The sequence below is a fragment of the Rhinoraja longicauda genome, chromosome 36 (assembly GCF_053455715.1).
Source record: "Rhinoraja longicauda isolate Sanriku21f chromosome 36, sRhiLon1.1, whole genome shotgun sequence".
In the NCBI taxonomy this organism is placed as follows: Eukaryota; Metazoa; Chordata; class Chondrichthyes; order Rajiformes; family Arhynchobatidae; genus Rhinoraja; species Rhinoraja longicauda.
The window spans coordinates 19,096,229-19,111,274 of NC_135988.1; the positions used below are offsets into that span (position 1 = coordinate 19,096,229).

The window sequence follows — 15,046 nt, forward strand, 5'->3', positions numbered from 1 at the left end:
CACCTTGTGCTGGTGAAAGATGTCCTTGTCTTGGTCCCACCCTGTATCCTGAGACCACAACTATTGCTGCTAGACCTCTCACACAGCTGCTGAATTCCTGAGCAAAAACGAAAAATGCAGGAAACATGTTCCCGATGTCGGGGGAGTCCAGAACCAGGGGTCACAGTTTAAGAATAAGGGGTCGGCCATTTAGGACTGAGATGAGGAAAACCCCTTCACCCAGAGAGTTGTGAATCTGTGGAATTCTCGGCCACAAAGGGCAGTGGAGGCCAATTCACTGGATGTTTTCAAGAGAGTTAGATTTAGCTCATGGGGCTAATGGAATCAAGGGATATGGGGAGAAAGCAGGAACGGGGTACTGATTGTGGTGATCAGCCATGATCATATTGAATGGCGGTGCTGGCTCGAAGGGCCGAATGGCCTACTCTTGCACCTAGTTTTTTTCTCCATGTTTTACAGATTCCTTTCATCCCAGTTGATCCCTCGTAGGCTGGGTGTGATGAGCAACGTGACCAGAGCAGCGCTCCGAGGGATCGACCCTCCAGCCCAGTCCTGGCCCCGTTTCCATTGAGCCACATTTGCACATTATAGTCCCGTCTCGTTGAATACAATAAGAGACTGGTCACATCCCCTGAAACCAGTGTGCTGGTGCTGCAGAATTAAACATTTCCTTCATATTTACCCCACATTGCACATTAATACCCTCAGTCTTTCCTCTCGCTTCCACTATGCTGCTGTTTGCTGACATTGCAACTGCATTTCTGAACTACTGCCTTTAAATAGGATCATTATATTTATAAACTGCAGTGAAAAAAATCTCCAGCTGCTTCAACATGACCCGCCAGTGCCAGACCCGGTTACCCCAGATTGAGTTATGCAGGCTGTGCTGATACAATTCCATGTAACCCAGTACCACTCATTAATCCACACTTACGAACAAGTTGGCAGGCCTGACCTGCTGAGTTACTCCAGCATTTTGTGAATAAACACTTACAAACAAGTTGCTTTTCATTCCTTGTTTCCTATTGTTTCCCCCCACCCCAAACCCCGATCCTGGGGGTGTTACCCTTTGCCAAGTGTGGAGTTTAGAGGTTAGATATCCACCTTGGAAATAGGCCCTTCGGCCACCGAGTCCACGCCGACTATTGGTCACCCTTCGGACAAGTTCTATGTCCCACTTTCGCATCCACTCCTTACACACTAGGGGGCAATTTACAGAAGCCAATTAACCTACAAACCTGTACATCATGGGGATGTGGGAGAAAGTGGAGCACCAGGAGGAAGCTCATACGGTCACGGGGAGAACGTACAAACTCTACACAGAGTCCCCGTAGTCAGGATTGAACCCGGGTCTCTGGCGCTGTAAGGCAGCAATCTTACCGCTGGGCCTCTGTGCAGTCCAAGGAGTGGGAACATTACCTCTTAAACTTGGGGCATGGTAGCACTGGGAATAGAGAGCTTTGAAAGATTGAAGCTCCCACAAGCAATATTGAGATATGCCAACAGTCTATTTTAAGGTCCTGATTGAGAGACTGAGTTGTGCTGCAGGAACGGTTCAATCCACTTTACAGGAAAAGAAGATCTCAGCTAATTGACTGTATGCACCTCACCCTTAGGGGTGGAATGAAATGCCACCTTTGTGTACAGTATGTGTAGCAGACGCTGGAGCGATGTGAATCCACAACGTCTAACAGAGCTCAGAGTGCTACCATCGTATCAAGCCAGGTACAGCAAGACAGAGGGGAATGACCACATTTATGTTTCCAGAGTTCTTCAAGATATCTTTATCCTGTTGCTGAAACAGAGGAAACTGTGGGAATATAGTGCATCAATGTTATGTTGCTTTAGCGGTAGACACAAAATGCTGGAGTAACTCGGCAGGACAGGCAGCATCTCTGGAGAGAAGGAATGGGTGACGTTCTGGGTTGAGACCAGCATATCCAAGCAAGGAATGGTTTTGTGCACTAGAGGGTCTTGTGGAATTGAGAGTGTGGTAATCGGCCTTGCCTTGAGTTACTTAGTCTCGGTGCCACGGCAATCCCAGAATGGTTAAAGTATGCGTCTGGATGAAGGTTGCAGTTCCAGTAACTGCTACATCTCCATAAATGGGAGTGGAATTGTATCTGAGCCCTGCATTAACTCTCTCAGCCCCAGTCTGGTCACAGTTTCATAGGACTCAATCCATCCCTGGCAGTCTGACAGCACAACCCGTCGTGGTGAGAACACTTGGCCTCTTCTCATTGGCAAAGAGGAGGACCTGACTGGAGTTTTAAACATAACTTAGGTGAACTGGTTAATGATTCACTTTAGTGAATAGCCGAACAACAGGTGATTTAAATTAAAAGTGCGCATTTAAGAGTTGGAAGAGAAACCCAGGCACAACTCTTGCCTTCAGAGGGTAGATGAGTTATAAAATAAGTTACCAGCAAAGGCACTAAAGCAGACAGTGTCCATGAGACTCCAGACATCGAAACATTTCTTCAGCCCAACCCCTCCCCAAACTCTGATGAAAATAATGATGTTCTTGGAAGCTGTTGTGGAAACACGAGGGACGGAAAAAACAGAGCAGTGGGTCGAGCAGCATCTGTGGGGGGTGGAGCGAGGGGAAAGACGTCAATGTTTTGGGTTGAGACCCTACAACAGGACTGAGAGTGGCGAGGGAAGGCAGTTTAGTTTAGCTTAGTTTAGAGATACAGTGCGGAAACAGGCCCTTCGGCCCATCGAGTCCGCGCCGACCAGTGATCCCCGCACACTAACTCTATTCTACACACACTAGGGACAATTTTACATTTATACTTTGGAGTGTGGGAGGAAACCCGGGCACCCGTAGAAAACCCACGTGGTCACGGGGAGAACGTGCAAACTCCACACAGACAGCACCCTTAGTCAGGATCGAACCCGGGCCTCTGGCGCTGTGAGGCAGCAACTCTACCGCAGCGCCACCGTGCCAGGAGTGTAAAGAGGGGCAGTTGTGAGACACAGGGGCCCATCGTGCACAGGGGCCCACCGTGCCAGGAGTGTAAAGAGGGGCAGTTGTGAGACACAGGGGCTCATCGAGGCTCTTCATCTCCCCCCTGAAAGGTTCCCATCTTCACCTTCCTTACGTAACAATTTCCAGCAAATTGCGAATGTCCACATTCATCACGTCCCAGCCTTTGTCTCCACCTTTACACCTGCCTTCAGCTGCCCCCTTTCTTTCCCCCCTTGTCTGCTCCACCTATCACTCACCTGCCTCTGTTCCTGATTCCACCCTCCCCCCTCCCCCACCCAGTTCCCTCCACCGTTCATCTTTCATTCCTTCTCAGTCACCAATATCACTGGCCCTGTGACCACTAACCCTCTCCTGTCCAATTTCCACATCCCCGGTCCTGGTGAAGGGACTCAACCCGAAACATCAATCATTCCTTTCCCCTGACTGATGTTGCTCGACTCACTGAGTGCTTCCAGCAGTCTGGGGTTGTTTTTGCTGGAGTAATATTGTGGCCATTCCTAGTTGTCGTATAGACATGCAGAATGGAAACAGGCCCTTCGGCCCGCTGTGTCCATGCAGTCCATCAAACACCCATTGGCACTGATCCTGCATTAAACCCATTTGCCTCTGAGTCCAATGGGAAATTCAACCTTGAGACTTACTACTTGGGATCTTATTCAGAGTGGAAATATTCTATTAGTGTGAAACTTTGGCAGATGATGTGCACAATAGTGCTATGTGCAACATTAATCTCCAGGGTGATTTATAACCTAATTTGTCTGAAATGTGACCTGCTGCTGTTTGCTCACTGAATAATCAAACCTTACTGACTCTGTTTTCTCTGAAACTTTGGTGTTTCACGAGCCAACACTCAAACAGTATTCTTTCCTTCAATGTTCTCTGACCTTAAGTACACACAAGCTTGGACTGTGTCTTCCTAGATACCGGACCATTCTATTGCTGGCTCCAATCTGAAGAAGGGTCTTAACCCGAAACGTCACCTATTCCTTCTCTCCAGAGATGCTGCCTGCCCCGCTGAGTTACTCCAGCATTTTATAATCTCTGCTACGTCTACAGTTTGCTACTCACAGCTACATGTGAGACACACCCACCCACACACACACACACACACACACACACCCACACACACACACTCACACACACACACGCACACCCGCACGCACACACACACACACACGCACGCACACACACACACCCACACACACACACACGCACACACCCACACACACACACACGCATGCACACACTCACTCACACACACACACACACACACACACACACACACACACACACACACACACACACACACACACACACACACACACACACACACACACACACACACACACACACACACACTCAGGCTTCATATTCAGGAAGATTCTTTATCTAGTGTGGATAAGGCACAGCTCCATGTGGTGTACCTGTGTGACTGAGCGAGCTGCTTCTATTGTTTCACTGCCCTGCGGGCTAAGCTGCTTGGCGAAGTGCTGGTAACTGTGAGACAGTGCAACGTGTCAATGGAGGAGACTGTGTTGAAATCAACACACGGCATTATTCCACGAGGGAACTCAACTGAACTCTTCTGGAAACCTTGCAACTGAAGATCATGACACTTTGTGTGTTCTCAATTCCACATTACGATGGGGCACAATGTAGTGTTGAACACCATTAAAGCAGTAAAGACATGTCCAGGCTAGGGCATGTTGGGTCATGATCAACATCAAAGTCGTAGTTGATCCTTAGTTTCAGTTTAGTTTAGAGATACAGCGTGGAAACGGGCCCTTGGGCCCACAGGATCCACACCGACCATTGATCACCCTGTTTACCAGTTCTATCCTACACACTAGAGGCAACTAACAGAAGCCATTAACCCACAAACCTGCACATCTTTGGAGTGTTAGAGGAAACCAGTGCACCCAGGGAAAGCCCACACGGTCACAGGGAGAAAATACAAACTCTGTACAGAGAGAACCTGTAGTCAGTGTAAGAGAATAACTGCAGATGCTGGTACAAATCAAAGGTATTTATTTCACTAAATGCTGGAGTAACTCAGCAGGTCAGGCAGCATCTCAGGAGAGAAGGGATGGGTGATGTTTCGGGTCGAGACCCTTCTTCAGACTGAGGTCAGGACTGAGACCTGTAGTCAGGATCGAACCCGGGTCTCTGGCACTGTGAGGCAGCGTTACAAAATCAAAAGTCTTTTGGGATCAGTTGCTGAAATTCTTGGTGGCTGAACTGTGAAAAGTGTAAGGAAACCTTCAGCCCAATTATGGTCTTAAAGTTAAGAACTTTGAATGCATAAGTTTATAACAATCAATAATGTATTGCTGACAAACTGCACTGAACTTCTCAAACAACCTGTGGAAATTTCCAGGTTGCTCCTGGCCCGCTGAGTTACCCTACAGAATGTTTTGTTCACTTTCTCACCAGTGATCTGGGCAGATCTGCTTTGCCCACAAATCAGCTGAAATTGCCCTAGATTGGTCAAAGAAGCTAACATCTCATTCGTCTTTTTGGTCTGTGTAACGTACTCATTCATTCTGTCTACACACATTCTCTCATCATATCCTATTTACACAAATTATTCAGCCTGCTAATTTAGTGCCAGCTTCAAACTTGTGTATACAATGCTCAACCCTGTCATAGAAACATAGAAACATAGAACATAGGTGCAGGAGGAGGCCATTTGGCACCTTCGAGCCAGCACCGCCATTCATTGTGATCATGGCTGATCATCCACAATCAGTAACCCGTGCCTGCCTTCTCCCCATATTCCTTGATTCCACTAGCCCCTAGAGCTCTATCTACCTCTCTTTAAATTCATCCCATGAATTGGCCTCCACTGCCCGCTGTGGCAGAGAATTCCACAAATTCAAAACTCTCTGGGTGAAAAAGGTTTATCTCATCTCAGTTTTAAATGGCCTGTTTTTTTTACCTCATTGCTTGCTCTTAATAATGATGTCTCCCAGCATCTGTCAACAGTAACAGGCCCAGGCTAAATCGAATCATCCATCCTATCTACTATTTTGCACCTTGACAACATGCGTGTAAATCTCTCTCTGTCCAGAGCACCCACATCTCTGCTTTAGCGGAGAACCTCACTGGGTCAGGTAGCATCTGGGATGGGATAGTCAACGTTTTGGGTCAGGACTTTCATCTGGAATGGCACCTCACTAGATAGTCTCGAGGATTGAGTCATGACCCGAAATGTCGAGTCCATTTCCCTCCATAGATGCTGCCTGACCTGTTGAGTTCCTCCAGCTTCTCTCCTCTTTTTGCTACATAATCCAGCATTTGTGGAGTTGTAGAGCATGGGAACAGGCCCTTCGGCCCACTCTGGCCATGCCAACCAGGAAGGAATAGGTGATGTTTCTGGTCAAGACCCTTCTTCAGACTGGGAACTAAACATAACACAAAAAGTAAGGAAATTTGTGTTTGGTAGATTATTTCTTTGTTGTAACAATGCTTCTTGGCAATAAATCTTATACTGTTGGAAAACCTGTTTATTTCCCTTTTAAATGGCGCCACATTTGTAAGGAACATGCATTTGTGGGATGAGCAGCAGAGCTGAGTTTATGGGTTGCGCCCATGAAAAATTTGCCAAATCTTCTCTGCCAATGCCAAACAGCTTATTCTGCTGTTGCTATTGACTCTTGTTTTGAGCTTCTGGTACCCCCAGGTGCTGACAATCAGGTGCCTGATTGGCACCTGATTGGCAGCATCTGTGAGCATGGGCCCTGCTACAGTGGTCAGTAGGTGTCTGCTCCAAGAATCGGCATGCCACGTTTGACTGATCTGGATAGGGGCAGTGCGATAGGGCAACTTCAAACTGGTGTTCCGCAAAACCAAGTTGCGGCATTATTTGGAGTGAGCCCTAGTAACATCTCCAAAGTGAAGGCCAAGTTCCATATAACGGGGGATGTCAGAGACAGGTCGCAAAGTGGGCGTCCCAAGAAGACGACACCCGAAGAAGACCGTTTCCTCACCCTGTCAGCACTTAGGAACCGTAGGCTGTCTTCTACAGATTTGCAGGACGATATGGCCGACGGCTCTCTGCCCAGACAATTCGGAACAGACTGCACGCAGCTGATCTCCGGTCTCGTAGGGCTGCCAGGAGGCCTGCCATGACTGCCCTTCACCGTCAGGCCCGTTTGCGCTGGTGTCGGCAACACGTGCACTGGAACCTGAACATGTGGAGGAACGTTATGTTCAGCGATGAGTCCAGATTCTGCCTACGGCAGTTGGATCATAGGGTCAAAGTGTGGAGAAGACGCAGAGAACGCTATGCTGATTGCTGCACCAATAGAGTAAAATCTTTTGGTGGAGGCAGTGTGATGGTGTGGGGCGGCATCTCCCTGACTGGAAAAACGAGGCTTGTCATCATTGGAGGCAATCTCAATGCAGAGAGATATCGAGATGAGATTCTGCAACCAGTGGCAATCCCATATCTCCACAGTCTGGGACCGAACTCTATCCTCCAAGATGACAATGCTCGCCCCCACAGAGCAGGGTTTCTCAGAGACTACCTCCAGAATTTGGGAGTGGAGAGGATGGAATGGCCTGCCAGCAGTCCTGACCTCAACCCCATTGAACACGTGGGATCAGCTTGGGCGTGCTGTTCGTGCCAGAGTGACCAACACAACCACGTTGGCTGACTTGCGACAAATGCTGGTTGAAGAATGGGATGCCATCCCACAACAGTGTGTGACCAGGAGGTGCCAGGCTGTTGTGGCTGTGTATGGCTCTTCCACACGCTACTGAGGCTCCTGTTTATTAAATGAATAAATTGTTAAATTGCCAATATGTCCTGTTTCTTCAGACTTCAATCATCCAATCCACCAAACAACACCGAACAAGAGTCAATGGCAGAATAAGCTGTTTGGCATTGGCAGAGAAGATTTGGCAGATTTTTCATGGGCGCAACCCACATACTCAGCTCTGCTGCTCATCCCACAAATGCATGTTCCTTACAAATGTGGCACCATTTAAAAGGGAAATAAACAGGCTTTCCAACGGTATAAGATTTATTGTCAAGAAGCATTGTTACAACAAAGAAATAATCTACCAAACACAAATTTCCTTACTTTTTGTGCTATGTTTATATGTAGATGTTTTGTGAAGACGAAAATAAAAACAGAAAGTGCTGGAAACATTGTGCAGTGCGGCACGATGGTGCAGCGGGTAGAGCTGCTGCCTCACAGCGCCAGAGACCATGGTTCCATCCTGACTAAGGGGGCACTATGTGTGGAGATTGTACGTTCTCCCTGTGACCCGCGTGGGTTTTCTCCGGGTGCTCCTGTTCCCCCCCACACTTCAAAGATGTACCAGTTTGTAGTTAATTGGCTTTGGTAAATTGTAAAATTGTCCCTAATGTGTGTAGGATAGTATATGGGTGATCTGGTGGGCCGAATTACCTGCTTCAGGGCTGTATCTCTAAAGTCTAAAGACTGAAGATCAGACAGCCTCTGTGCAAAGAGAAACAGAATTAACATTTAGGTTGAAGACTCTGCAGATGTTTCCAGGTGCTCTGGTTCACAGGTTTAGGTTAATTCTTCCATTGCTGAATTACCCGATGGCTCGCTAACTAAATGGTGAATATTGGCCAAAATGTCTAGGAAGGAACTGCAGATGCTGGTTTAATTCAAAGATAGACATAACATGCTGGAGTAACTCAGGCAGCATCTCTGGAGAGAAGGAATGGGTGACATTTCGTGTCGAGACCCTCCTTCTAGTCGTTGTCATTGAGGGGCAGCTGCTTTAACAGCTGTCATCTGTTGCCATCAAAGTCACCTGCTTGCTTTGATGAAGGGTCTCGGCCTGAAACGTCACCCATTCCTTCTCTCCAGAGATGCTGTCTGTCCCGCTGAGTTACTCCAACATTTTGTGTCTATCTTCGGTGAATACTGGCGACTTGAGGTGAGGTGGGAAGGTCAGGAGTCTCGGGGAAGAGCCCATGTCTACTTGCAAGTGGGAGAAGCAATTATGTGCACCCTGGGAATTTAGTGGGTTGGAGTTCTTTCAGCCTTTGGTGCTGTAAACAAACATCTGATCTGTTAACGAGATACAGCTTGATAACGAGATACATTATTAGTTATAATGAACTTAAATAAACTTCCATCAGTCAGAGAACAAACCTTCGTTCCCAATCCATGCTCCACCCAATCCCATTCCTCTCTGCCGTTGACGTTGGCAGTAGTTGCCGGCCAGATTGTCTGAGACGTCATTGACTGAGATCCTGGCTGCCCGGGGGTATTTGAAACTCAATAACAATCCTGCCCTTCGTTGCTGAAACGAACGTTTCCAGTTACAGTGTGTCTTGTGAAGGCAACGAGGCTGCAGTCTGCGTACTGATGTACTGATGGCCTGGTGTACTGATGGCCTGGTGTACTGATGTACTGATGGCCTGATGGCCTGATGTACTGATGTACTGATGGCCCTGCTTCAGCCTGCAGGTACATGAAGCAGTACAGTAGGCGACTCATTGTCCACCGAGACTGCCAGTTTCCAAAAACAAACCGCATGCGTACAAAGATAGAACAGAATCGAGAAATTGGACAAGCTGATAAGCACGAAGAAACGTAGATTAATGCAAAGATGGACAGAAAAAGCTAGAGTAACTCAGCGGGATAGAATCAGCAGCATCTCTGGAGAGAAGGAATGGGTGACGTATCGGGCCGAGACCCTCATCAAAGCAAGCAGGTGACTTTGATGATAACAGATGGACAACACAGTGGTAGAGTTGCTGCCCCTCCATGCCAGAGACTAGACGTGGCACAGTGGCACAGTGGTAGAGCTGTTGCCTCACGGCGCCAGAGACCAGGGTTAATTGCTGACTACGGGTGCTGTCTGTAAGGAGTTTGCACGTTCTCCCCAAGACCGCGTGGGTGCGGGTTTGTAGGTTAATTGGCTGTTTGAAATTTGCTCTGGTGTGTAGGTGAGTGGGAGAATGTGGGGGAGAGCAAGGAGTTGATGAGAATGTGGGGAGAATATAAAAGGCATTGATATAGGATTGGTGTTGAAGGGTCTCGACTTGAAACATCATCTATTTCTTTTCTCCAGAGATGCTCTCTGACCTGCTGAGTTACTCCAGCATTTTGTCCATCTTCAGCTTGACTCGCTAATGGAACCATTGATCATATCCCATTACTGTAAGCTTTGCTTGCAAGGGTTAATGGGAAAGGGGGAAACAATTCTTTCCACTTAGCCCCAGGCACAACCCCAGGGCCCCGTTACAGATGAACATTGTGGTCAAAACTAGAATGTCTGCCGGTCCTTTTAACAATGATTTAGCCGATCAAAGATCAGCAGGTCCCCTGCTGGAATTCTAATCCTGCATCTAAATGCTCTGGACTAGATAAATGAAATGCTCTTTCCAAGCATGCATCTTTATTAGGCAAAGAAAAACAAATTCATCTAAACTTTGAAATGTTTTGGATAACGTTCACGTTGGTGTAAGATTGTGCATTTGGGGAGGTGCGACTGGGCAAGGGAATGGGTGGGGGGTGGGGGTGGGGATGGGGGTGGACAGGGGTGGACTCAGCAGTGCAGACGAACAGAATGGAACCTTGCAGTATTTGCCCACAGATCCTCAAAGGTAGGAAGACAGATCAATAAAAGGGTTAAAGAGGTAGACGGGATGCTTTTTTTTATCAAACTGATAATGTGTCACCTGAGCCAAAGGCAAATAAACTGCCAGAAGTCAGGGAGTGTTAGTTGAGCACCTGACAACAGCTCAAAATGCTGGAGTAACTCAGCAGGACAGGCAGCATCTCTGGAGAGAAGGAATGGGTGACGTTTCGTGTCGAGACCTAGCTCAACACTTTCAGAACTGCTGGCGAGGGCTAAGCACAGCAATGTCCATGTTCATAGCATTCCACTTCTGATAATGGATTGTCAATTTGAAGAGTTCATCCTAATCCTTTCTGCAGAAATCTTGCTCGACCTGTTGAGAATTTGCATTGTTTCCTGCTCCTAGTCCATTCTGCTACATTCCCAGGCTCGACATCCTGTGACCTGAATCATTAAACTATCATGCTAGATGTTTCTGTCACCTTCCTATTAAATGTGTTTTGAACATTTGGATAAATTACATCCACTGTATTACCATTATTTACTCTCTTTCATATGTATTCTAAAAAATTAATAAGGTTGGATAATCACCAAGGCAAATTCCTTGTATATGTGTATACTTGGCCAATAGACTTATTCAAATTAATTCAATTCAATTAATCATGACATTCCTTTGCAAATCATGCAATGACACATGCGATGTTTGTTTCTCAGTGTTTGTCTATCCCCTTCTTTGGGAGGGTTCTATTTATTTTTTCTATCATTAACATTGAATCATAGAGTTGTATTGCATAGAAACAGGCCCTTCAGTCCACTGCATCTGTGCGACCATCATACGATACGATACGATACGACAGAACTTTATCCCAGGAGGGAAATTAATTTGCCAACAGTCATAAAAAACGCAAAATTCATGAAACTTGAAATTAAGGTGAGGAGTGGAAAGGGTTTGGGAATGTGCAAAGATTGAGGAGGTGGGTGGGGGGGGGGGGGGGGGGGGGTGGGGGGGGGGGGGAAGGGGAGTCAGTCTCAGTCTACCCCACGACAGAAGGGGGAGGAGTTGTATAGTTTGATAGCCACAGGGTAGAAGGATCTCCTGTGGCGTTCCATGCTGTATCTTGGTGGGACCAGTCTGTTGCTGAAGTATCATTGCCTATCTGTGATATCCCACTTGACTGTATTCATTCCACATCGCTCTATGGCCTAAACTCATTCCACATCTGTCCAGCTGTCTCTTCAATGTTGATACTGTTCCTGCCTCTGCCACCTCAACTAGCAGCTCATTCTAGTTACCATTCTAGTGAAAATGCTTCCCCTCAAACCCCCTTTAAACTGCCTACCTCTCACCTTAAGCCTAAGCCCTCTAGCTTTAGACAGCCCGTCCACAGGAACCAGACTTTAGCTCTCCACCCTGTCTATGCTTTGTCTAATGTTATATACCTCCATGATGTCTCCTTTGCTTCAGGAAAAACAGACCCAAACTGAAGAAGGGTCTCGACTCGAAACCTCACCTATTCCTTCTCTCTAGGGATGCTGTCTGACCCGCTGAGTTACTCCAGCATTTTGTGTCTATCTTCCCAGACTATACAATCTCTCATAGATGGACACAAAATGCTGGAGTATCTCAGTTCCTTCTATCCAGAGATGCTGTCTGTCCCGCTAAGTTACTCCAGCACTTTGTGTCTATCTTCAGTTTAAACCAGCATCTGCAGTTCCTTGCTACAATCTCTCATTATAACCCAAGCCCTGCAATCGGAGCAACATTCTTGTAAAGCTTTTCTGCACCCTTTCTAGCTTAATCAGATCCTTACTGTAAAGTGGCAACCACAACTGCACACAACTCCAAGTGCCGTCTCACCAACATTTTACACAACTGTAACATAATGCCCCAACTCTTGCACTCACAAGCCTAGCCAATGAAGGCAAGAATGCCAAGTGCCTTCTTCACCACTCCGTCTACCTGTGCTGTCAGTTTCAGGGAGCTTTGCACTTCTACCCTTGGGTTTCCATGTTGAACAACTCTCCCCAAGGGGAAGTATTACTTGAAATCACACACCTATATCTTCTACTCATTTTCCTAATTCCTTTATCTCCAATGGAACCTAGGATGAGCCTTGCTCATTGACCTATTTGTATTGTATTCCACACCAATCTTAGTAGGGTGGCACAGGGGCATAGCGGTAGAGTTGCTGCCTTACAGCACCAAAGATCCTGACCACGGCTGCTTGTATGTTCTCCCTGTGACTGCGTGGGTTTTCTCCGGGTGCTCCGGTTTCCTCCCACATTCCAAAGACGTGCAGGTTTGTAGGTTAGTTGACTTCTGTAAATTGTCCCTAGTGTGTAGGCTTGAACTTCTGCAAGGGTGAGCGATGGCCGGTGTGGATTCGGTGGGCCAAAGGGTCTGTTTCACACTGTATCTCTAAACTAAACTTAAATAGTCCACAAAATCCACAGGTACTTCCCGAGTACTGGTGTACAGGCAAGGCTACTATTCTTACTGCAAGTGCACAGTCCACTCGTGCTTTAGTGACTGAAACTGCCATCTGCAGGCCACAAACAGTATTACAACTTCACTCAGCTAATAATTAAATATAGAATGTGCTGGGAATACAGTTGCAGATGCTCGAACCTTAGTAAAACACAAAGTGCTGGAGGAACTCGGTGAGTCAAGCAGTATCTGTGGAGAGTCCTGAACCAAACCTTGCCTGTCCATGCCGAAGATAGACACAAAAAAGTTGGAGTAACTCAGTGGGACAAGCAGCATCTCTGAAGAAAAGGAATGGGTGACATTTCACTCGGGCAACTTCAAACTGGTGTTCCGCAAAACCAAGTTGCGGCATTATTTGGAGTGAGCCCTAGTAACATCTCCAAAGTGAAGGCCAAGTTCCATATAACGGGGGATGTCAGAGACAGGTCGCAAAGTGGGCGTCCCAAGAAGACGACACCCGAAGAAGACCGTTTCCTCACCCTGTCAGCACTTAGGAACCGTAGGCTGTCTTCTACAGATTTGCAGGACGATATGGCCGACGGCTCTCTGCCCAGACAATTCGGAACAGACTGCACGCAGCTGATCTCCGGTCTCGTAGGGCTGCCAGGAGGCCTGCCATGACTGCCCTTCACCGTCAGGCCCGTTTGCGCTGGTGTCGGCAACACGTGCACTGGAACCTGAACATGTGGAGGAACGTTATGTTCAGCGATGAGTCCAGATTCTGCCTACGGCAGTTGGATCATAGGGTCAAAGTGTGGAGAAGACGCAGAGAACGCTATGCTGATTGCTGCACCAATAGAGTAAAATCTTTTGGTGGAGGCAGTGTGATGGTGTGGGGCGGCATCTCCCTGACTGGAAAAACGAGGCTTGTCATCATTGGAGGCAATCTCAATGCAGAGAGATATCGAGATGAGATTCTGCAACCAGTGGCAATCCCATATCTCCACAGTCTGGGACCGAACTCTATCCTCCAAGATGACAATGCTCGCCCCCACAGAGCAGGGTTTCTCAGAGACTACCTCCAGAATTTGGGAGTGGAGAGGATGGAATGGCCTGCCAGCAGTCCTGACCTCAACCCCATTGAACACGTGGGATCAGCTTGGGCGTGCTGTTCGTGCCAGAGTGACCAACACAACCACGTTGGCTGACTTGCGACAAATGCTGGTTGAAGAATGGGATGCCATCCCACAACAGTGTGTGACCAGGAGGTGCCAGGCTGTTGTGGCTGTGTATGGCTCTTCCACACGCTACTGAGGCTCCTGTTTATTAAATGAATAAATTGTTAAATTGCCAATATGTCCTGTTTCTTCAGACTTCAATCATCCAATCCACCAAACAACACCGAACAAGAGTCAATGGCAGAATAAGCTGTTTGGCATTGGCAGAGAAGATTTGGCAGATTTTTCATGGGCGCAACCCACATACTCAGCTCTGCTGCTCATCCCACAAATGCATGTTCCTTACAAATGTGGCACCATTTAAAAGGGAAATAAACAGGCTTTCCAACGGTATAAGATTTATTGTCAAGAAGCATTGTTACAACAAAGAAATAATCTACCAAACACAAATTTCCTTACTTTTTGTGCTATGTTTATATGTAGATGTTTTGTGAAGACGAAAATAAAAACAGAAAGTGCTGGAAACATTGTGCAGTGCGGCACGATGGTGCAGCGGGTAGAGCTGCTGCCTCACAGCGCCAGAGACCATGGTTCCATCCTGACTAAGGGGGCACTATGTGTGGAGATTGTACGTTCTCCCTGTGACCCGCGTGGGTTTTCTCCGGGTGCTCCTGTTCCCCCCCACACTTCAAAGATGTACCAGTTTGTAGTTAATTGGCTTTGGTAAATTGTAAAATTGTCCCTAATGTGTGTAGGATAGTATATGGGTGATCTGGTGGGCCGAATTACCTGCTTCAGGGCTGTATCTCTAAAGTCTAAAGACTGAAGATCAGACAGCCTCTGTGCAAAGAGAAACAGAATTAACATTTAGGTTGA

At 47.2% G+C, this 15,046-nt stretch overlaps 1 protein-coding gene across 1 annotated transcript in view; it reads right to left on the reverse strand.

Moving 5' to 3' along the window:
• Nucleotides 1-15,046, reverse strand: part of LOC144610397 (uncharacterized) — a 33,014-nt gene that overhangs the window by 10,686 nt on the left and 7,282 nt on the right. Inside the window, exons 4-6 of the mRNA XM_078429031.1 lie at nucleotides 14,960-15,010; nucleotides 9,130-9,234; nucleotides 8,410-8,460 (exon numbers count right to left, since the gene is read on the reverse strand). Of these exons, the coding sequence (XP_078285157.1) occupies nucleotides 8,410-8,460; nucleotides 9,130-9,234; nucleotides 14,960-15,010 (207 nt within the window). The remainder of the gene's footprint in view (nucleotides 1-8,409; nucleotides 8,461-9,129; nucleotides 9,235-14,959; nucleotides 15,011-15,046) is intronic.